The sequence below is a fragment of the Sinocyclocheilus grahami genome, unplaced genomic scaffold (genome assembly GCF_001515645.1).
Source record: "Sinocyclocheilus grahami isolate Dianchi unplaced genomic scaffold, SAMN03320097.WGS_v1.1 scaffold1100.1, whole genome shotgun sequence".
Lineage (NCBI taxonomy): Eukaryota > Metazoa > Chordata > Actinopteri > Cypriniformes > Cyprinidae > Sinocyclocheilus > Sinocyclocheilus grahami.
In genome coordinates this window covers 144,887-167,711 of record NW_015506279.1, presented here as the reverse complement: position 1 = coordinate 167,711, position 22,825 = coordinate 144,887, and the positions used below count along the sequence as shown (strand labels likewise).

At 38.4% G+C, this 22,825-nt stretch overlaps 3 protein-coding genes across 3 annotated transcripts in view; 2 read left to right on the top strand and 1 right to left on the bottom strand.

Annotated features, from left to right (window-relative positions):
- Window positions 1–2,034, top strand: part of LOC107566777 (grancalcin-like) — an 8,246-nt gene extending 6,212 nt beyond the window's left edge. Inside the window, exons 2-5 of the mRNA XM_016252313.1 lie at window positions 1,064–1,231; window positions 1,321–1,390; window positions 1,750–1,793; window positions 1,933–2,034. Of these exons, the coding sequence (XP_016107799.1) occupies window positions 1,064–1,231; window positions 1,321–1,390; window positions 1,750–1,793; window positions 1,933–2,034 (384 nt within the window). The remainder of the gene's footprint in view (window positions 1–1,063; window positions 1,232–1,320; window positions 1,391–1,749; window positions 1,794–1,932) is intronic.
- Window positions 2,035–2,066: 32 nt separating this feature from the next.
- LOC107566787 (grancalcin-like) lies at window positions 2,067–3,234 on the top strand. Its single transcript, XM_016252328.1, has 4 exons — window positions 2,067–2,244; window positions 2,474–2,587; window positions 2,701–2,759; window positions 2,950–3,234. Exons 1-4 carry the CDS (start codon window positions 2,085–2,087, stop codon window positions 2,974–2,976), a joined length of 360 nt encoding a protein of 119 aa, XP_016107814.1. The 5' UTR covers window positions 2,067–2,084; the 3' UTR covers window positions 2,977–3,234.
- A 1,998-nt stretch (window positions 3,235–5,232) lies between these two features.
- Window positions 5,233–22,825, bottom strand: ptprnb (protein tyrosine phosphatase receptor type Nb). The gene is given in 21 exon segments (XM_071582344.1): window positions 5,233–5,339; window positions 5,554–5,627; window positions 5,732–5,796; window positions 6,045–6,098; window positions 10,777–10,943; window positions 11,046–11,165; window positions 12,310–12,387; window positions 12,847–12,920; window positions 13,182–13,329; window positions 14,111–14,365; window positions 14,632–14,841; window positions 17,075–17,249; window positions 17,475–17,531; window positions 17,781–18,064; window positions 19,071–19,105; window positions 19,228–19,365; window positions 19,457–19,805; window positions 19,917–20,043; window positions 20,139–20,244; window positions 20,961–21,071; window positions 22,510–22,825. Coding segments are annotated over 21 exon segments (2,775 nt in total). The 5' UTR covers window positions 22,586–22,825; the 3' UTR covers window positions 5,233–5,267.

Below are 22,825 nucleotides of genomic sequence, written 5' to 3'. Positions count from 1 at the left end.
GGACGATATCCGCTTCGTCATGCCTGGAGCTGATCTGTGCTGGTCGCTGAGGAAATACTTCAACTTCGCGCTGTGGATCGCCAAATCGGCTTTCACCGTGGACGAAGCGGAGTCCAGCCGGGGTCATCACATGTGGTTGCCACAAGCCCGCCGGCCACTCCTTCGTCGAATCCGCCGACCGCGCTGTTCTCAAGCCCACTGTGTTTCGTTTGGCCTTCCAAAAGAGGACACAACTAGAAATCAGTGGTTAAGTTGTATTTACAACACTGTTCCAGAACAGTTCAACCCAAATATTCAGATGTGTCCAGCGCATTTTATGGAGGACTGTTTCCTGATCCTGGTAGAGGAGACTACAATGCCGGCTGTTCTGACTCACAGACTGAAAGTACGTTTTCATTTAAAAGATTTGCCACTGATGATTCAAACGTGAGTTCTGAGCAGTGTAGAGTAGCGCTTGTTATTTGTCATATCTCCGATCACAAATGCAGACATGGTTTTATGTTTACGCGGTGCAATGCAACACAACGTGTAAAAAGACAGTATAAGTCATTATAATCCGTAATTATGTCCCCACTGGATGCAACAATGCCTCGTTTATAATGGGTTTTAATGTTTTTGTCTCGTCGCTCCGGCCAGACAGGGCATCACAGTATGGCAAGAGGCGTAACATTTCCGTCACACGCTTGAGGTATTCGGCCAATCACAACGCACTGGATAGCTGACTAATCAGAGCACACTTTGCTTTTCAGACCGATGAGCTTTGTAAAAATTTACGCGTTTCAGAAAGGCGGGGCATAGAGGAGAAACAATAATGTACAGTATGTGGAAAATAATGTGTTTTTTGAACCTTAAACTGCATAAACACATTTCATTACACCAAATACACAAAATACTGTTCTTTTTTAGCAACATCATATGACCCCTTTAAGCTTGGAAGAGCCAGGGCATTTTTTTATATAACTCCAATTGTACTCCACACTGCCTTGTGTGCAATCTAAATGTTTATATACTTGTATGTGTGCAAGTGTATTGTAACTTAAAAGTACAGCTCTTTTTCTTACAGTTTGGTGGTCCACCAATGCCAGGAGTTCCTGCTCAGGGTATGGCAATGCCAGGGGTTCCTGCTGCAGGTGGTTACCCAGCACAGTCATATGGGGGTTACCCTGGGGCATTTCCTGCTCCTTCTGCCCAGGACCCAATGTGGAGATATTTCACAGCAATAGCTGGTCAGGTAAGAGCAGCCTGTGTGAATATGGATATAGCCCAATGTCTTTTCTGTCCCCTCATGTTGTTCATGTAGTAACATGATTGTTATATCAGGACGGTGAAGTTGATGCTGAAGAACTTCAAAGGTGCCTCACCCAGACTGGAATCAGTGGCACCTACACTCGTAAGTATAGAGAGTAGAAATAGAAATTGCAGTTCCAAATAAATAGAGTGAGTGGATCATCTTGTAACACTTTATTTTGATAGCCCACTTTAGACATTCTTTTAACAATAATAAGGAACTTTGCAACTCCATGTCAACTACCAGTCATTATAGTGTTAGTAGACTGTCTGTAGATTTTGATGGTCAACAGACATTCGACTGACTTTAAGTAACTTTGCAAGAACAGGTCAATGTATTGTACTTGGTGTTAGTAGAATACATTGACCTGTTCTTGCAAAGTTACTTAAGCCTAATAGTCTACTAATACTCTGTTGAGAGTTAGGTGTCTAAACTGATCATCTCACTGCTTTGTCCCCCAGCCTTCAGTTTGGAAACCTGCAGGATTATGATTGCCATGCTGGATGTATCCTTCACAGAAACATGAAACAGATCTGGCACTGTTCTTATCTCTCCAACTTGAGTCAAAAGTTTGTTTCACGCTAGTCCCAGTTACCCAGTAGAATTCTTGTTGTGGTTTAGTTTCTTTAACCATGTGTGTGCAGAGAGATTACACTGGAAAGATGGGTTTCGATGAGTTTAAAGAACTCTTTTCAGTGCTCTGTTCTTATCTCTCCAACTTGAGTCAAAAGTTTGTTTCACGCTAGTCCCAGTAACCCAGTAGTTGCCGTCTTGTTGTGGTTTAGTTTCTTTAACCATGTGTGTGCAGAGAGATTACACTGGAAAGATGGGTTTCGATGAGTTTAAAGAACTCTTTTCAGTGTTAAACGGCTGGAAGCAGAACTTTGTAATGGTGGACAGGGACTGCAGTGGAACGGTGGAACCTCATGAGATGTCCCAGTGCATTGCTAACATGGGTGAGTGGTCACTTAATTTCTATCAACTGAGATTAAAAAGTACCTAGTTCTCAGGGCAAAATATATCTCAAAGAACAAATAATAGGTCACTCATTTGGAGCTTTAAGATAAAATCAAACTGAAAACTGAATTTTTCTAAAAGGGATCTCTTAGCCAACACAGTTGCACCAAAAGAGCTATGTGAATAAGACTGTGATGTAATCGAATATTTTGTGACATGATTGCACAGGGTTCCGAATCAGCCCTCAGTCTCTGAACGCAATCATCAAACGCTACAGCAGATCAGGAAAGATCTACTTTGATGACTATGTGGCCTGTTTCGTGAGGCTAAGGGCACTTACAGGTGAGGATTTTTGTAAAAATGGAGCAATGCTAATAGTTATACTGAGTATTCTGTTTAAATACTAAGTCTTTTTAAAATGTATTAATGATTAAAAATTTGACTTTTTTCAATAGACAACTTCAGGAGGAGAGATACAATGCAGCAAGGAATGGTGAACTTCCAGTATGATGATGTAAGTGATCATTAAACTAATTTGTCACATTTAGTGCCTATTTTTCTGCCTCACTGGCACTTAATTGTTAACATCAGAGATGGTTTTAACTGGAACAGCCGCTTTACACTGAATGATTGTGGAAGTAATAGATTACTTCATTGAAAGCTGTTTAACATGTTGTAACAATATCTTCAATTTCCTCTTGCAGTTCATCTTGTGTACTATGTCTCTCTAAGGAAGTTACAGACAAGTACAGTATGTACTCCAGGAAGAGCACTGAAAGTCCAGAGAAATACATATAAACTACTATATATAGTATGATGTGTAATATGTGAACATAGGAGTAAAACCTATAATTTACTCGAAACAGCTTTCAATATTTGTGCCAAAGTAGACAGTTGTTTTTTTTAACAATCTTTTTCATATTCTTTATAACTCATTGTATTGTTAAAATGTAACCACACAACATATTTTACCAATAAAACATGGTGTATCTTAAGAGTTGTGTTCTGGCTTTTAGACACAAGGACAGTGAGGAGTGCTGTCAAGGTAAAAATCTTAGCATTGAGAGGGATATTATAAAGCAATGAGAGTACCCTTTTAGTCTCTCTTTTTGATATTCAATACATATTTGAACGTTATTTTAAATTATTCTTGTTACAAATTGTACAAATATGCACCAGCAACAGAACAATTTCTGTGTCTTTTCAATTTCAGAAGAATCCACTTAGGAATTAATAGTATAGTTGATATGCAAAACATAATGGTTCAATATATCAGATCTACTTAAATAAAATTCAAATAAAACAAGGAATAAATAAAAAAAAGACATGTACACGGTGATGCTGTTGCATCACTTAACAAACAAGTTTTATTAGTCATCACAAGATACAAAATATGTTTTTTTTTATAATACTATTATATATTTATATATATAATAGATTTGTTTTACTGATTTGCAAGAAGAATAGAACATTTAAACTGACCACAATAACCAGAAAGAGAGAAAAGTAGAGAAAGAGATTTTGACCAAGGAGGAAAAGAAAAGAGGGAATTCTATCTGTTTGTCTGGCTTCGCCATAATTCTCATTGCAGATCAGCATTGTTCTCCAGAATCTGATCTGAAATTCAACACATCCTCCACTTTAAATTCTTGCAGTCACATCAGCATTTGACTTGGAGTTCTCATCAAATTAAGTGTGATGGATTTGTCACTGAAATGAAGAAATGTGGAGTCGCTAGGGTGAACCGTGGAGACACATGTATAGGCTCAAATGGAATCTGTGCACTTTTTTTCCACATTATGTTCTGCTTGTGCGGGCAGTTGTCATAATTCTGTGTAATAGATTAAAACTGTAAAATGGAAATCAGTGAACATGCAAGGGGCAGAGGGATGGTTAGAATTCTGAGGGCACACATTCCATGCAAGCCTACACTTGACCATGGCTTAAGTTGAACATGAGACCCAACAACAGCAACGCTTATGCTCAGGACACTTTCTGGTTTTCCTCCAAAGTAAACAAGAGGATTGTGAAGCAAACTCACTAAACAATGATGAAGTGTACGTAACAGGACTAAGTCATCACCACGGTGAAACAGAGGGCCGCGTAAGAGAAAGCAAACACGGAGAAACGCACTTCCCTTTAGATAATTACATCTTTGTTACCAAGAGTGAAGGCAAGGAAGAAATCAGATCCTGAAGAGCTTAAATATAGGCCCAAGTAGTATATTTTTGTGTGTGTGTGAGCATTAATTGAAAGGAGATTTGATATTACATGCTGTAGGAATGTAATATTGGGCAGAACTGGTTGGGATATGTGGTTTTGAGTGTTTAAGTGCAGGAAAGCAGCAAAAATGAGTAGGGATGGCACTGTGTAATTTTGAAGTCAATTAATTTAACATGTTATTTTTCTGTTTTAATCACAAACATAAGCCTACATGACGCTTATAATGGTTTCACAAAATAAATTAAACTATGCCTTTCTTAAAAAAAAGAAAATCAAGATTTAATAATAATAAAAACTCTATAATAAATAAAATCTAATTTTAATGTTTTATATCTGTTATTTACTTATTTTATCATTTAACTTAATATATTCAGAATTACAAGTGCTATAAGTTGACACTTTAATTTGCTAATAGCAGAATCTGCTGCGAAGAAAAAAAAAAGGCTGCACAAATAGTTTCTCACAAAAAGTTGGTAGTTTAGCACTTGGCACCATAAAAGTGGATCTTTATCTAGTGGAAAGCATGACTCTAACAAGAACCATAAAGATTAAAATATTGCACAATCAAATTTCTCACCCCTCTATAGCAGAGTGCATCCCAACACACTTTAGCTGTAACTTGATTTAAGTGAAAGATTTAGTGAGAGCGTTAGAAGAGCGTATTGATTACTCATGCACATCCTTAATACTAACCTCAGTGGCCACATAAGGCATGTATGCACACATGCATGTAGTTGCTATGTAATTTGTGAGTGTGTATGTATGCGTTTGTGTGCCTGCTCAGTCATGGGCATTCGTTTCACTGCGGTAGAGCTTTGAGAATAGCATTAACCTCTTCAGCCACAGCGGTCAGTGCGAACTCAAACTGATCCTGAGGAGAGGAAAAGCATAGATCAGCATTTCTATTTCACAATCTACTACTCCAACTCTTTTATTAACACTATCAGCACCAGTAAAAAAGATATACAGCAGTTACTGCAAGTGAGGGGAATAGGAGAGGCTGCTGATACTATGGTGTTTTATGGGTACAATAGTGCTTTGATTTTTGATATGGGACTCAGCTCTGCTTTTTTGTCATTCATTACCTTGGTGCGCACCATTCCTGGTCTCTGGTCTCGAATGTGTTCCAGGGTTGCAGCAATATCGATCTCCTTTACTCCTGAGTTGAAAACAAAACAATAAACAACAATTTTCAGTGTGCCCTACTTTCCTAAACACTAACTATTTCTTCACAAGCTTTACAAGTTTCCATCATGTGCTGACCTTTAGCCATGCGGTTCAGAACCATGTCGATCAGGATGTATGTTCCAGTCCGGCCTGTACCATCACTGCACAGAAGAGTGATACTGTGAGAAATACGCTCCGAAAAAACATCTTACCGGTATGTGCAATTTGTGAACATACAGTACATTCAGAATCAATGCAGTACTCAACAAGAATACTGTTTTTATTTCAAAACACCTAATAAAATGAATTTCTTGCATCTTGTCTTTAAATCTTATCAAACTACGCTCCTTTATCTTTCAATTAATTCAAAAACTTTAATTCCTCAAATGCATCAATGTGTTAAAAATACCTGCAGTGCACAATGATGGGGCAGGAGCGGCCACGGTAACACTTATTGACTTTCCTGAGGGACAGAAAAAGAGATTTCCTGAAGGAAATACCAGTGCTTGCAAGGCAGCGGTAGTTTTAAAGTTAGATTAGCTCAGGGCTTAGGCTTTTTAGTTCTGAGTAAATGAAATGATGGTTAGCAATTGTCATGACATGTCGATCTCTGTCAGCTAGTCACTTCGGCGGGTTGAATTTTATATATAGTAAGTAACAGAGCTTGTCTGGGACAAGTAGATTTTTTTGAAGGGGCAAGTGAAAAAGAATTTTACTTGCCCGACCGGACAACAAATGTGATTAAAACATCTAATTAGGGAATCACCAAAATTTCAGCGAGAATGATTCTGATTTTATTACATTTGGTGCAAACAGCCAAAGAAAACATTTATAGTGGATAATGTACTGACAGTGACAAGGTCGTGCAGTTGAGGCTCACGCAGCCTGTCTGTGTCTGAAAGAATCTCGTGAAGAAATCAAAACAAATGAACGCAACCGCACACAGAAGAAATATACTGCAGTAAAAATGTAGTTTTTATATTTATAACATATGATATAGCCTAGTTAAGAAACATGACACGACCAAAAGAGTGCAGTTTACCCTGAAAACCAGAATGAAATCAATTTAAGTACATTTTTGTATGCAGTCGTGAACTTTAATCATATAAAATGTAAATTCGCAGCAACAAAATTATGGCCGGTGAAAATGCTGAGTGGCAAGTAAATTTGGAAAACCACTAGCCACAGTGGCTGGTGAGCAAAAATTTTATGTCAAGCCCTATGTATGCAGTATAAAGGTTTGCCTGAAGAAGATCATTCAACATCCTTAATGCAAATCTGCCATGATAAACAACAAACATTATAGTTTTTAAAATTTAATCTCTACATTTTTAATTACATTAATGCCTATAGAAATCTGTATAAACTTAGTTTAAAAAAAAACTATATACTGTATATACACTACCGTTTAAAGGTTTGGGGTTGGTATGATTTTTTTATGTTTTTGAAGTTTATTATGCTCATTAAGGCTACATTTATTTGACTTGAAGTCTATATGTGACTCTGGACCACAAAACCTCTTAAGTCGCTGGGGTATATTTGTAGCAATAGCCAGAAATACATGGTATGGGTCAAAATGATTGATTTTTTTATGCCAAAAATCATTAGGATATTAAGTAAAGGTCATGTTCCATGAAGATATTTTGTAAATTTCCTACTGTAGATATATTAAAACTAAATTTTTGATTGGTAATATGCATTGCTAAGAATTTCATTTGGACAACTTTAAAGGCAATTTTCTCAGTATTTAGATTTTTTTTTGCACCTTCAGATTCCAGATTTTCAAATAGTTGTATCTCGGCCAAATATTGTCATATCCAAACAAACCATACGTCAATTGAAAGCTTATTTATTCACCTTTCAGATGATGTATAAATCTCAATTTTGAAAAATTGACCCTTATGACTGGTTTTGTGGTCCAGGGTCACATATGGTTTGATTTGAAAGATACAGAAAAAGGTTACTCAATTACACAATTAGAAAACTGTTTTCTGTTATAATATATTTGAAAATGTTATTTATTCCTGTGATGGCAAAGCTGAATTTTCAGACATTATTTAGGTGTCACATGATTCTTCAGAAATTATTCTAATATGCTGATTTGGTGCTCATTAAATATTTATCAATATAATCAATGATAAAAAACAGTTTTGCTACTTAATATTTGTGTGAAAACCGTGACAGATTGTTTAAAGGGGTCATATGATGTGATTTCAATTTTTCCTTTCTCTTTTGAGTGTTACAAGCTCTTGGTGCATAAAGAAGATCTGTAAAGTTGCAAAGACTAAAGTCTCAAATCCAAAGAGATATTCTTTATAAAAGTTAAGAGTCAACCACACCTACCTAAAACCTACCACATGTCTACGTCACGATGTGGGAAGATTTGCATAACACCGCCCAAATGTTCACGCAAAGAAAGAAGGCATAACTTTGATTCTTGCTGTAGTATTGTTGTTGCCGTGTGTTTCGTTGTGAAAGCGAAACTACTTTGTTTGGTCTTCCAAAAGTGGACGATATCTGCTTCGTCATGCCTGGAGCTGATCCGTGCTGGTCGCTGAGGAAATACATCAACTTCGCGCTGTGGATCGCCGGATCGGCTTTCACCGTGGACGAAGCGCTCACTCTAGCCGTAACATTACCGTTACACACTTGAGGTATCCGGCCAAGCACAACGCACTGGATAGCTGGCCAATCAGAGCACACCTCGCTTTTCAGACCGATGAGCCTTGTAAAAATCAACGCATTTCAGAAAGGCGGGGTATGTGGAAAATAATGTGTTTTTTTAACCTTAAACCACATAAACACATTTCATTACACCAAATACACAAAATAATGTTCTTTTTAGCAACATCACATGACCCCTTTAAGGATTGTTTGAAGAAATAAAATAAAAAACAGCATTTATTTGGAAACAGAATTTTTTGTAACATTGCAAGTCTTTACTGTGATTTTGAATCAATTTAATGCATCCTTGCTAAATAATTTTTTTTATTTATTTAAAAAATTCTTACTTCAGCCTTTGTACAGTAGTGTATATATGTTTATTTTTCCTTTTTAAATGTTTATTTTAGTATAATAATGATTGTGATTTGTACTGATGACATATATTTTTCATTTTTGAAGTTTAAAAAACTTTTATTTATCATGGCAGAAAATACAAAAAATATAAATATGTTGTTCTGGGTATTATTTATTTTAGTATTTATATAATATTATGATGATTGTAATAAGTATTGATGATGATGACGACGAATGCTTGGATTTCGAATTTTCTCAGAGGATACAAAAATTCTAGACAGATAGAACAGCACACCACACCTAAAAGCTTACAATTAACTATGAAACAAAGTTTAAATAGTGCCTGGAGTGGAATAAATGGAGTAGTTTAAGGCTAAAATAACTGCAGATATTTGTGAAAAACCAAATTAATAAAGATGAGAGAAATTTCGATACAGTGGTCGCCTTGCAAACACTGTAAAAATCTAGGTTTATGTAGAGTAGAGACCCACAGAGATCAGAGGAAAACATCAGGACCACTTCACAGTAGAGAGCCAGAAAGATCAAAAAGAGCAGAGTTACACCACAGTCAAGAGTGGTAAGAAACAAGCAACATCAACCATCAACACCGAAAAGCATGAAATGCAAGAACATGAGAGAAGAAAGGAGAGAGACATAGAGAAGGAAATGAAAAGACACTAACTAAGATGAAGAGGTCGACAGAGAATCACACAGAGAGAAAGTGGGAGGGGGGAGTTAGGCGATGGAGCGTTTCATCAGCGTTGCTGCAGCCACACCTGTCTGTGCTCATTTTTGTGACTATGCAACTGGAACCAGACTACTAGCTGCAAACCACAAAAATGACACAGACAGCTGTGCAATACTCGCCACTGCGCTCCATCGCTCTCAGAAAGAGACAGAGAGTGGGTAAGAGGTTCAGAGACTGTGGTAAAGAGACTGAAGAGAATGGAGGAAATAGAGTGAAGAGTGATGGAATGACATCATGTGATGGCAGCTAGAAGAAAAGAGAGCAAATGGAGAACTTGAAGTGGAAATGACATACACATAGAGCTGTCACAATTATGGAATTTTGGGTACAATAACTTTTGCAACTAATTATTTAGTCCCTTTTTTGTGCATGACACTTATAATATAAACTTACTACACAAACAGCTTAAGAACTCATATGTTTACCCTGAATTTGAAAAATTTATAATTTCCAGCTGTATAACAGTAATAGTAGACAGAGTAAACATTTTATAATACTACTACTACTAATAATAATACTATTGCTCAGGGGAAAATTACATGAATAACAATATTTTAAATATTAAAATATGTATATATATTTTTTTAAATATTACCCAGCCCAACTTAAAGGCACAATATGTCATTTTCGCCGCTAGAGGGTGCGTATTCCAAATAAACAAAGTGACAAAGGCGTAGTTTGATGACGCCGTGACTGAGTGTGGAATATGCCACAGTCGACCGCTTCCGCTCCTTCCGGTCGTGCATATGTGTGAGTTGAAAGTTCTGTTATAATGCTACTCTGTGCGGTCGTCACCGGTCTATTAAAACGCACAACATATTAAAGTGTCTTTGCTGTTTCCATTTTTTCTACAAAACAAAACCAGGAAAAAAAGGGGTTACTTATGACGTCATTGGCAGGCGACACAATGACACTATGGACACGGTCCGGGTCACTAGTTAAAATTGCTTATTTCTCTGGATTTAAACATTCTTCGAAACATTTAGGATAATGTAAGTACACAAGTCAGCAAAATATATAACACTGTTCTAGTGGTTTTTTGGATATTTTAATTAAAAAATCGTACATATTGTGCCTTTAATATATAATTACTAATAATAAATAGTAAATGCACAAAATAAAAATATATATCAAATTTAAATAATTACAATGATAATAGTTCTCATTTTAATATATACTTTTATTACTATTATTATGCAGTCACTTTCTGTACACTCAACACAGAACAATTGTGGTTATCTCAAATAATTACCATTAAAGCAAACCATCATGACCAGATGATTATTGGGCCTAGATGTGCAAATAGTAATATATACTTTAATACAATATATATAAATAGAAATACATACATACTATGTGCAAGCATGCGCTGTACCTGCGGAAGTCCAGCAGAGGCCGTGTGGAGGTGGGTATTCCCTTTGCAGGCCAGCTCAAGAAGTGGAACTGAGTGAGGGTACGAGTTTCCTGGGTTTGGACGTTCTTCAAGTAGAAACTCCGCACCAGGAAGTCATTACACCAGATATGCTCAGACACCAGGTTCACCTGAGTGAGATAATTAAAGGTGAACATAATATTTGATGTAGTTTACACTACATAAAGCAAACATCTCAGGACATCTTATGAGATTCACAAGTTCACACAAACCTCATAAATGTGGTAGAGAGAAGAGCCCTCATCGGGCCAATAGCGATCACACTGCTTTTCTCCATCCTCAACCAGAGCCGTCATCATCACTATGACTGTACACCCGCTCTCCCAAACCATCTGTGCAATATACATGGCTTACAAAACATGCCATTTACGCAGTATTTACATATATGCACAAAAAATAAACACTAATTCATAGAACTGTGTAAAATGTTCTAAATACACTACCATTCAAATATGTGGCATCAAGATGTTTTTAAAATGTTTTTTTTTTTACTTCTCTGTTTACCAAGGCTTCAAAACCAAGGCTCCACTTTTATACATTATTATATTTTAAAGTTGTTGTTTTTTACTTCTGTGATGGCAAAGCTGAAATTTCTGCAGTCATTACGTCAGTCTTCAGTGTCACATGATCTTTTAGAAATCATTCAATAAACTATTATTAATATTAACCATGAAAACAGTTGGAAACCATGACACATTTTTTTCAGAATTATTTGTTGACATTTATAAATCAATGTAATGAATGAATGAATGATGCATTTATATAGCGCTTTATTGTGTATCGCTGTACACCCAAAGTGCTTTACAATCATGTTGGGGGGTCTCTCCTCAACCACCACCAGTGTGCAGCATCCATCTGGATGATGCGACGGCAGCCACAGTACAATGGCGCCAGTGCGCTCACCACACACCAGCTACAGGTGGAGAGGAGAGAGTCATAAAGCCAATCAAGTGGTTGTGGATTATGAGGCCATGACTGACAAGGGCCAGTGGCGGCAATATGGCCAGGACACCGGGGTTACACCCCTACTCTTTATGAGAAGTGCCATGGGATTTTTAATGACTACAGAGTCAGGACCTCGGTTTAACGTCTCATCCGAAAGACAGTGCTTTTTGACAGTATAGTGTCCCCATCACTATACTGGGGCATTAGGACCCACACAGACCACAGGGTGAGCACCCCCTGCTGGCCTCACTAACACCTCTTCCAACAGCAACCTAGTTTTCCCAAGAGGTCTCCCATCCAGGTACTGACCAGACTCAACCCTGCTTAGCATCAGTGGGCAACCAGGGTGTCTTGGGCTGCAGGGTGATATGGCTGTAATGCATCCATGTTGAATATAAGTATTAATATCATTGAAAAAAAAAAGAATTTCATTGACCCCACAACTTTCAAATGGTAGTGTACTTTTCAAGCAACTTCAATATCTTTACATCGAACGACTACATAACTATTAAATCCACACATGTGACTGACCTGCCAGAAATCAGAGATGGTGTGTGAGAGAGGACCTTGGGTGGCAATATACGCAGGCATCCGGGGATCATGCTCGATCTAAAGGGTCAATAGGAGACAAAAGGTCAGGGGTCAGTGCTTTAACCCTGGATCTGCCCATCACCACGACAACAGGCCATTAATGTGATCCGAGGCACATGAAGGCTTAATTGATGATCCCTCGCTCTGGACTACAACAGAGCAGCAGGGGATTCCAGACCTACACATCCTGAATGAGATCAATACAATGTAACCATGGCAACACTGAGAGGGGGATTCCGAAACCAGTGGCAGCCTTGCACTTCTATGAGGAATAAATGGATTATCGCCTTGGTAACAGAAAGGGATGCAAGGAAAGGAGGGCTTTCTAGCTTTAGATTTCTAGCTTAGATTTCAGCTACAGAGAGCAGGAAAGAGACCATAATAAAGGCTCTTCAAACTGTCATGTTTCCGATTCTAAAGAAATAAGTCACATGATGAGGTCCAGGGCAAAGAGGACCATCAAGTGCACATACTTACAATGGTGCTGGCGTTGATGTAATCTGTCCTGGAGGGGTTAATCTCAGCCTTCAGCTTCACTCTAGAATGGTCATCTGCAAAAACAACTGAGTTACACACCTAATTCATTAAAAAGAGGAAAAGTCAATCAGGTTGTGTGACGAAACATAGGTTGCGTTCAAATTTGCGTACTTATGCACTACTTTATGCCATTAAATAATAGTGTCAGTAATGTGTTCACAACGAAAATTTCCAAAAAGACAAAGTGGACACTAACCCTTCAGACACATTTACATAGAAAATGAAGGAGTTTCAAGACAAGCAGGGGGGTAGGGGAGAATTGGGGTCTTACTCACAGGGCACAGCATCGGCGCAGCGGTTCTTCTTGACGTTACTTTCACTCTGGGCAGCTGAGATGGTGCTGGGTTCTGCCTGGTAGGAGCACAGAGCCTCCCACTCTTTGAGCAAACGGTTTTTATTCTTCAGATGATCCTCCATATATGCCTAGAAAGCATGAGATAAAACAGAAAAGAGACCCCTGATTTCTCAGCTGCTCATTCATGTGATACTTAAAAAACACATGAAAATTCAGAGAATGCTAATAAACCAACAAAATTAAAACAGAAACAAAACATTCTTTGTAAAAACCATGGCATAAACATGAATGTGTATAAGCAGCTGAAGGGCAATTCATATTCAAAGCATTAAACAAAGTAAAAAAATTAAGGGTTGTTAATTTTGTACAGTGTACACATTTTTACAGTGCAATTAAACAACAATAAGTACCGAGTAAAATTACTTAACATGTACTTACTAGTTACTATAATGTAAAGGTTAGGGTTTGTTATTTGTAATTATACTGTTATTACTATGTTATTTACATGTAACAAGTGTAACACCTTAAAATAAAGTGTCATCCATCCTATAAAGTTTTAATAATCGTTCTAATTCTACGGTAGTATGCAAGTCCACACCAAAACTACTGTATAACGACAACAGCAGAGGAACGATATCATTCGAATCACTTTCAGAATATTTTTTCCAGCTGACGAATGATAAAACACTAACAGCCAATGAGAATTCAACCTCAAACAGCACAAGCATTTAAAGTGCCAAACAAAAAAAACGGCAGCATGCCTATAACAGAAAGTTATAGTCCATTACTGTGGATGCTAATATAGTTATCTTTACAGTTATCATTCTTGGTGTAAATGGGCCTTTAAGGTTATGCATTGGAAGCTCATTTTTTTCTTTTGCATCTGAAAATAGTGGGTTGCATGTCTACCAGTATCATGTGCCCCGTAGAGATATCCATATTAGACTGCGCTGGCTCCTCACACCAGGAGGGGGTGCTGCTGTGAGAACTAGGGCTTGGCTGAGGTGCATCACTGAACTGTGAGGACACACTGCTGACTCGTGATGTATCTGTTCCTCCCCCACCACCTCCTCCTCCTCCTGGACCGGCACCACCTGCAGCTCCGACCCCACAGTCCTGCCTTCCGAGAGAGGACTTAGCAGCCATGTGCTGCCGACAAAGATCCTGAGAAATTAAGAAAAGACTACTGACAAAATTGCAGCACATGCTGCATATGCAATTCACGGTAACTAATTATTGCAGCTAATCAATTTGCTCTGGTTTGCTTATGCTCAAATCAAATAAATCTGATCACATTAGTGTCTGACAGTAACATGCCATCACGAGCAAAAAATAACTGCTAAAATCAGTTGGGATTAAAATAGCTTGGTTGCAGAGAATGTTTGTACTGCAGAGAAGTGATGCAGTGCACATGCCAAACATTTCCAAACCTGGTACTCATAATGCGTCACATTTCCTGCTTCAGGTCCAAGTCCCAGTTTCCTTGAGGCCAACTGGCGGGCATGGGTGCGCAGGCAGGCGATGGTCAGTGCCCCCACTAGGAGTCCACCCACACAAGCCACACCCACAAACATGAGGAACACCCAATGGGTGTTGTCACGTACACGTGTTGCCACTGGCAACGCATGACCATCGTTCTTCTGGAAAAATGGAGAGATGAAAACAAACATATGAATCACAAATCATTAATACATCCCATAGCCCCAATTAATGTTGTTACCATCAAACTAACAGATACAAACAAGAAATGTAACCCTATTAATAAGCTGGTGTGGTGGACATTCTGGCGCACTATGGCTGCCGTCGCATCATCCAGGTGCCTAGAAAAGCGCTATATAAATGTAATTAATTTTTATTCATTAAAAAAATATTATTATTTACTATCCTAGAGGAACCATAAAGGACTGTGCATCTGTAACATTTTGAAATGGAAAAGTGAAGAGAGTCCATGAGGGAAAGACGAGTATTAAAACCGAACATTTAAAACAGGACTACCCATCCCACCCTGCTGTCTGGAAGTATGATCTCAGTGGGGTCACTGGTTGCTATGGCAACATCACAACGTTTGATGTAAGCGCCATGGCCATTAAAATGACAATAGACAGAAAGCAAGGAACTGATGAGAGAAAACAGAGGAAAAGACTATATAAATCGTTTATTACAAGGCATTTCAGCACATAAGAATCCCATATATTCTCTAGTCCTCTGCTGCAATGATGCAGACCACCACACAGGAGCCAGGGCATTACATCATCACTCCTGTGCACACCGCACTGACCTTGTCGCCACAGCAACCATCTTTACCTGACATCACTGTCTGTGCGGAGATTCTGAGTGCAAATCATTCTGATTGGTCATTTTTATTGCGCGTTCTTTATTCCAACAAATCACTGAGCAGTTCAAGGAAAACAGTTTAACGATTGCTGCAGGTTCCTAGATTCAAATAAAAACAGGCTGGCCCGTCTTTAAGGTGGCAAGTAAACTCATTTATTACAATTCTGATTCATGAGCCTGAAACCACTGACTTCGAAGGGTGAGTAAAATGAATGAATGCTGGGGAAAAACAAGGAGTTAGACAGTATGTGGTAAAAACGCTCACATTTTCATATTTTTTTCCCGCCACATGTAGTCTAAGAGATTTCTAACTGAAATGACAGGTGTTCACCTATTCACGGGATAAAAGCACATTTATTTGCTGTTGTAATATAATGTAAGATGACATCAACACAACATAACATTTAATTAAGTTCAAGAGAAAGTTTAACTCACCAAAAAATCAATAAACTAACGGAGAATGGAAAGCGCTCGCGCCCGGTGGTCCGCCGAAGATGAGCAGAAATCTGTACGTGCAATAAACGTAGAGCTCTTTTTTTCCCGCCGGTTTGACATTCGAATTTCGTTCAGTTTGGTTAGGAACTGTAATGGCCGGTAAGTTTAAGTTCGCGGGAAACGAACAACGGTGCCGGAGCTCAGCCCTGGCACGGACATCGTGAATGTTGCGGTCTGAGGGGAGAAGCATTTGGGATGCCAAATCGGGCGCGCGCTTTGGAGTCGTGAACGCGCCTGACAGTTTGACACGTATGATGTCGTTGTCATAGCAACAAAGCAAATGAGACGGGGGTGGGTGTCAGGGGTCTTGTGAGATATTCCTTCCTCAAACATAGAAGAGACAGAACTTCGTGGGAAAGGACTAAACAACGGGCACACAAGTTAAGACAGTGTTTACTGTTTACGTCTCTGCACATCCTTACCTCCCCAACACCTGCCTGAAGCACCTTTAGACCAGTCTCTGATTCTAGAAGGTTCGTTTGAGCCACTGCATGTGAAACAATAAATGTGAAGACAGTCACAGACAGCTTATTCTAACGTTGTCTCAACATAATTGTTTTTGTAAGTTGATATAAATAAATAAGACATTTACATGTGCTCTTTGCCAGTCTGCTGAATAAAGCAATAAACCACTAGAGGTTTTGCATTACAGTGATTTTATCATGTGGTAAATATCACTGTAGTGCACAGCGTCAAGTAGCTTTTTGCTGTTAGCTGCAGTAACCGCAATATGATCAAATATACCAATGTTAGTTAATATTTACATTATTTATACTAGTCCTATATAGGCTTGGTACATTAAATTCAGCAGATGTGCATCACATGTATATGTATTCAGACGGAGTCGTGAACGCGCCTGACAGTTTGACACGTATGATGTCGTTGTCATAGCAACAAAGCAAATGAGACGGGGGTGGGTGTCAGGGGTCTTGTGAGATATTCCTTCCTCAAGCATAGAAGAGACAGAACTTCGTGGGAAAGGACTAAACAACGGGCACACAAGTTAAGACAGTGTTTACTGTTTACGTCTCTGCACATCCTTACCTCCCCAACACCTGCCTGAAGCACCTTTAGACCAGTCTCTGATTCTAGAAGGTTCGTTTGAGCCACTGCATGTGAAACAATAAATGTGAAGACAGTCACAGACAGCTTATTCTAACGTTGTCTCAACATAATTGTTTTTGTAAGTTGATATAAATAAATAAGACATTTACATGTGCTCTTTGCCAGTCTGCTGAATAAAGCAATAAACCACTAGAGGTTTTGCATTACAGTGATTTGATCATGTGGTAAATATCACTGTAGTGCACAGCGTCAAGTAGCTTTTTGCTGTTAGCTGCAGTAACCGCAATATGATCAAATATACCAATGTTAGTTAATATTTACATTATTTATACTAGTCCTATATAGGCTTGGTACATTCAATTCAGCAGATGTGCATCACATGTATATGTATTCAGATGTCTTCAGTAGATGAACCCCATCGGACAGAGTGAGAAGGCTGTAGAGACACATACACATTCATACGCCCACATGCACACACACTTTCACAAGCACAGACTAACACAGAACCCACGAAAACAACACACAAACAGACTCTCCACTGAATAGCCAATTTGACGTGTGCCCCCAGGTCCTTCGTTAATGTAGTGTTTTGAAAACAAAAATCACATGACTACTTCACTTTCAGACAAAAGAAACACCCACATAGACTAACACTCAGTCCAATAGTCTAAACTGTTAGTTGTACCTCTGATTGGTGACAATGTATCCAAATTCCTCCTTTAACTTGGTTTCATTCTTTCCTGGCTTAACACTCAAGGCTCCCTTTCCAAGTAGTCCATCCTCTTGTTTGAGAGATGAAGGCCCTAGTGCACTAGCACCTATTGGGATGGAGTTATCCTGGGAGGCCCCTTGGGAACCCTTGGGGGAGGTTTTGGGCCCGGGGTTGAGTGGAGAATTGAAGGAGGGATTTGTAGCCGGGGCAGAAGCCTTCTCCACCACATGGGTCATTTCCCCCTCCGTAATCTTTATCTGATAGAGCACATAAGACATGCCATGTCAAGTTAACTGCCTATAGATAATAATGTGTTCCATGTATGATGTACACTGAAAAAAAATTCATTCAGAAATTGCAGGTAAAAAAAATAAAGTTACAAAAGAAATGGCAAATAACACATTGAATTAAACATGCCATTTTTAAGTAGGAAAAAACGAAATATAATTTTCTTTTAAAATGTACTTCATTAGTCTTTGTTTTATTTGCAATTTTTAGTCTTTTCTCTCTTATTCTCTTTAAAATGCTTTTGAGAGGGCCATAAAGCAGTATATGTTTATTTTTTAACCAACCATGATTATTGATGCAACAGGGCCGAAAGGGTATCATGTTGCAGCAGTACTGAAGAACCTAAAATACTGTGTTCAGATATAAACTAATGTTGGCGAAGAGGCCTAAAAGATAAAAGACCTACAAAACAAATCACACATAATCATTCCTCATGTTTCCCACATATAATATGTTTATGTTCATAATATTTTGAGTTAACAATTGCTGCCCCCTGCAGATAATATATAGCATTACTACTGAGATCAACCAAACCTTGTAATATTACTAAAGGCTGGAATACTCTACATAACTTTTTTGCAGTTTGGACGAGTCAAAGCCAGTCTGCAGAGCTGACAGATTTGACAGTAAATTGAATAGTGTTTGATGGGCACCTACTTCAGTTTTTAGCTTCAGACTATGATTCCATCGAGTCAATGTTTGATATTTTAAGCTGGATATTTTTTGTTTTCATTTGTCATGTGTCTCCCAGCAGCATTTCTGCGTGAGTTTATTGTTTTCGGAATGAACTGAAAGTCTGGTAGTACATGATCCTCTGCTGTTTTAGGGTGGGATGTCCAGTTTTTCCTCTGTAGCAATTTACAAGTCGGCAAGTGTATGATGTCTAGTGTTTTTAAAATCTAATCAGAATTTAAGTCAGGTAGTGTAGTCCAGCCTTAAATCACTTAAAAACAGCAGAAACATTTTGATGCTCACCACTTTTGGAGACACAGAGGAATCCTTTGTTTCAGCTGAATGAAGGAAATCAAGCAGTTATGACTTTACATATTTTTTGGAGCTCCAACTATATGGTGTGTATATCTTGAAGTTGTATACTGATATTCTATAAAAAGTTAAATCTAAGGGTGCTCACGTTTTCTCTGATTGTTTGTTGGTTCATTTTGCAGGAGCTGAAGGACAGTAAACAGACGCTCCGTCTCTTCAGGGTTCAGATGGTTTAGATCAAATCCATGTTGCAGGAGTAGCTCATTTAGGCTCTGTTGAGTGGTTCCTGGGGTCAGAGTTCAGAAGTCATTGCCAAAATAAGCAAATACTTTGTAGGAACACATTTTTAAAAATGATAAACATTAACACTATCTCACCACTGTGCCCAGAAAACACTCCATACTTCTGAGGACCTTTCTTTTGCTCCTGTTGGCTATTGATCTTTTCATCCTGGGAAAATAAGTCTTTGTTATAGTCCTTGTAGTCAAGTGGGAAGTCCAGATCCTGGAAAAAAGATGAGGTGGCATGAGGTGCTGCCACACGATGGCGTGATGTGGGCTGTGCAGGTGAAGAAAGGAGGAGAGTCATCAGATCCTGCAGAAGCTGATCGTCTTTATCTAGAGATGGAGGAAGAGGTGAATTTCCCCTAATGCGAGAGGAGGCTGGTGGGTACCTGCCTCCCTCTACCAGGTTCAAAGAACGCTCCTCTTCATCTTGGTAACCATACTGTAAGGCAAAAAGACATGATGATGGAATTAAAGAGAAGTAGTTGTAGACCAATGCTCCATGCTATAGTCAGTAGAGTGTAACAAAAGGGCTTTGTGTTTGGGTTCTCACTCGCTGGTAACTATAAGGATCCAGGCTCTGCATATGGAGAGATGACTGAGGTGGATCAACAATCATGTAGTCCATATAGGGCTGCACCATTTTGGGTTTGAGCTGGTTTGTAGGGCCACTCGGAGACCTTTAATAAAGGAGAGATTCAGAAAGAAATCAATGCAGTGAAATAAAAAAGGGAAATTGAGAGAAATGTGATTACATGACAAAAGTATGAGTTACTCTGTGGATGGGCCATTCTTTATCCCAGAAGAAAGTGGGATCTTCGGAACTTTGCCAAGCTCTTTCTTAATCATTGATTGGGTGACATCATCCTGCCAAGTTAATCCTGCAAAATAATTCACATTGGCTCAGAGCAACCAAAAAGCTTTGTGAATGACAAAATAAGAATTTCAATGATAAAGAAAAGGGAAAATATAGTTTAAAACACGTGTCACTTAAGTTTTTATGTACTCTTTGTATTTGTTTTGGATTCTAACAATGTAATTTGTGGTAACCATTAAGTAATAGCATTACATATTACTAAAAGTAATATCATGAGTTATTAATATGTTTTCAAGCATTTCACAAGGTAAGGATTCACAATTGCCTGCAGTGGTCTTCTATATGATATATTATCATAAGGTTTTCTTTTTAAGAATTAAAAAGGCTTTTTATGCCCTTTTAACTTTATGCCCTAAAAAATAAAAAACATTCTTCATAGAAGTGGTGTTTTAAGTCATTTCTATGAATTGACATATTTCTATGATAAATTGCATTTTAAAGTCTTTTTTATTCAATTAATAGATCCAGACAAAAAATGGGCATCATGTCATTGACTGTCATGTACATTTACACATATTTACGTATTAATTTGGCCTTGGTTACTGTGGCAACATATGGACGATTTTCTGTCACATGCCAGTGGATGAATCATCACTTGGCCCATTGTGGTTACAATGTATCGTTGCTATGGCAACCACCATTTTTTTCAAGCAGGTAAAAGGTGCTTAGAAATTCAGTCTGCACTGAAGAAGCATTTTCAAATTTCCATGTGAAACTCACCTTCCTTCATAAGCGTCTGCAGTAATGACTGCAGTCTGTCCAGTAGAACTGCAGTCACCCTGTAGCGAAACCTTTCCTGCTTTTGTGGAAGACACTGACCAAACAGCTCATCTGTAACACACGTACAGAAACCTTACACTATATCTTTTGTAGGAATACAGACAGTGGACATTGTCTGCTGAGATCAGCTTTTTATTAATGTATTTGTGATAGTCACAAACAGACAAAAAAAATACACGATATGTTATAAAAAAATTTCTGAGGATCTCTTCCTTTCTATATTTCACTTTCTCACCCCTGCTCTTTCTGCTTCTACTTGACATAAACAGAGACTAGGAGAGGGTGAAGTTGTGTGATGTCACAGTTGCCATGGAAACGGTTGAAGAACACTGGGTAAAACCAGGTGCTGGTGAAAGTGAGTGTTTACGGTGTAGTCAATGATTGTTTTACACACTCTACTGCACATAGCTTTAGCTAACAGCTACAAAATGCTGAATTTTCACACCACAACAAACGGAACAAGACCTCTCAGCAATGGACTATAGCCGCGAATGAAAGACGTAAAATGTTTATGAAGACAGAGGATTGCTGAATTGTTGAAATTATAGTAATTAATGACACTAAATAATCATATAGTACCAGAATAAAAACAGTGATAACTCTTCCCAACACCGCTAAGGCAGCTCTCGTTGGTGGAGTTATAAATTTCTACTAGACTGGCAGTGTAGGCTGCGTTATTGCGGGGTCTATGAATCATGCCGTTATCTGATGTCGCCAGATCGCCAAACGCTGCCTTCCCCTTTTCCAGAGAATACGAACGTTATATAATACAGTAAATAAACAAGATTAAGAAGAAAATAAATTCAAATTTTGTACAATTCACACGTTTTTAAAGTCTTGAAAGCTTTTAATTCAAAAAGACTTTCTAACATTCTCAATGAACATCCTGATTTCACTCATTACCAACACCACAAACTTAGTTTAATAATAGTGCGTTTACATTTTGACTAAAACAATTCAGGTAACATTCAAGCTAAAACATTTAGCCAAAATAAGATGAATTAAATGCTAATTCTTAAAGACAATATATGAAAACATGAGGCACATTCTCTAGGATGAAACATTATTTTCAAGCGCTGCCGTTCATCCCACCCGAGACAAGCTTGATCTCATCTACGTCGACGTTTACAGCAAGCACACGATTTTTTTTGACAAAATTCTATTAAATGCATGTAACAAATTTACAAATAGCGTTTTGCATGCATGTTCACACTTCTTGTGCAGGTGTTCAAAATCAAAACATAACGCGTTTTTACCAATTCCTAATGCATCTTTAGATGATGAATGTCACATTATAAGCATTTAAGTAAAAAAAAAAATATATATATATATATAAAGTCTATATTGCATATGCATTAAATGTAAGTTGAGGGGAGGGGGGGGGGCGTGCATATTAATAGCTGATATTTAATACTAATCGTTTTCCGCAGTTGAATCATGCATCATTCAGTCAGCTGAAGTTAACCTGTGGCTTTTGCTCTTGACGTACCGTATCTATCACCGGTGCCAAGCTGACAACACGCAGTCGCCAAACAGACAAGCATCCACAGACGCGCCGCTCTCATCTTCCCTCGGCTTCTCTTTCCTCTGTTCTCGTTTACACCGACATATTTAGATGACACGGCGAGCAGTGTGATGTTGCGCGTGTGCCAAACTCCACAAACACGAGACTTGGGTAAGAGTGCGATAAAGATGAGTGTTTGCGAGAAGGACCAGTGCGCTCCCGAAGGGAGGGGGTGAGAGGACCGGACAGACAGAAAACCCGGAAAGTGGGCACGCCAATCAGAACAGTAATGCGGTTATTT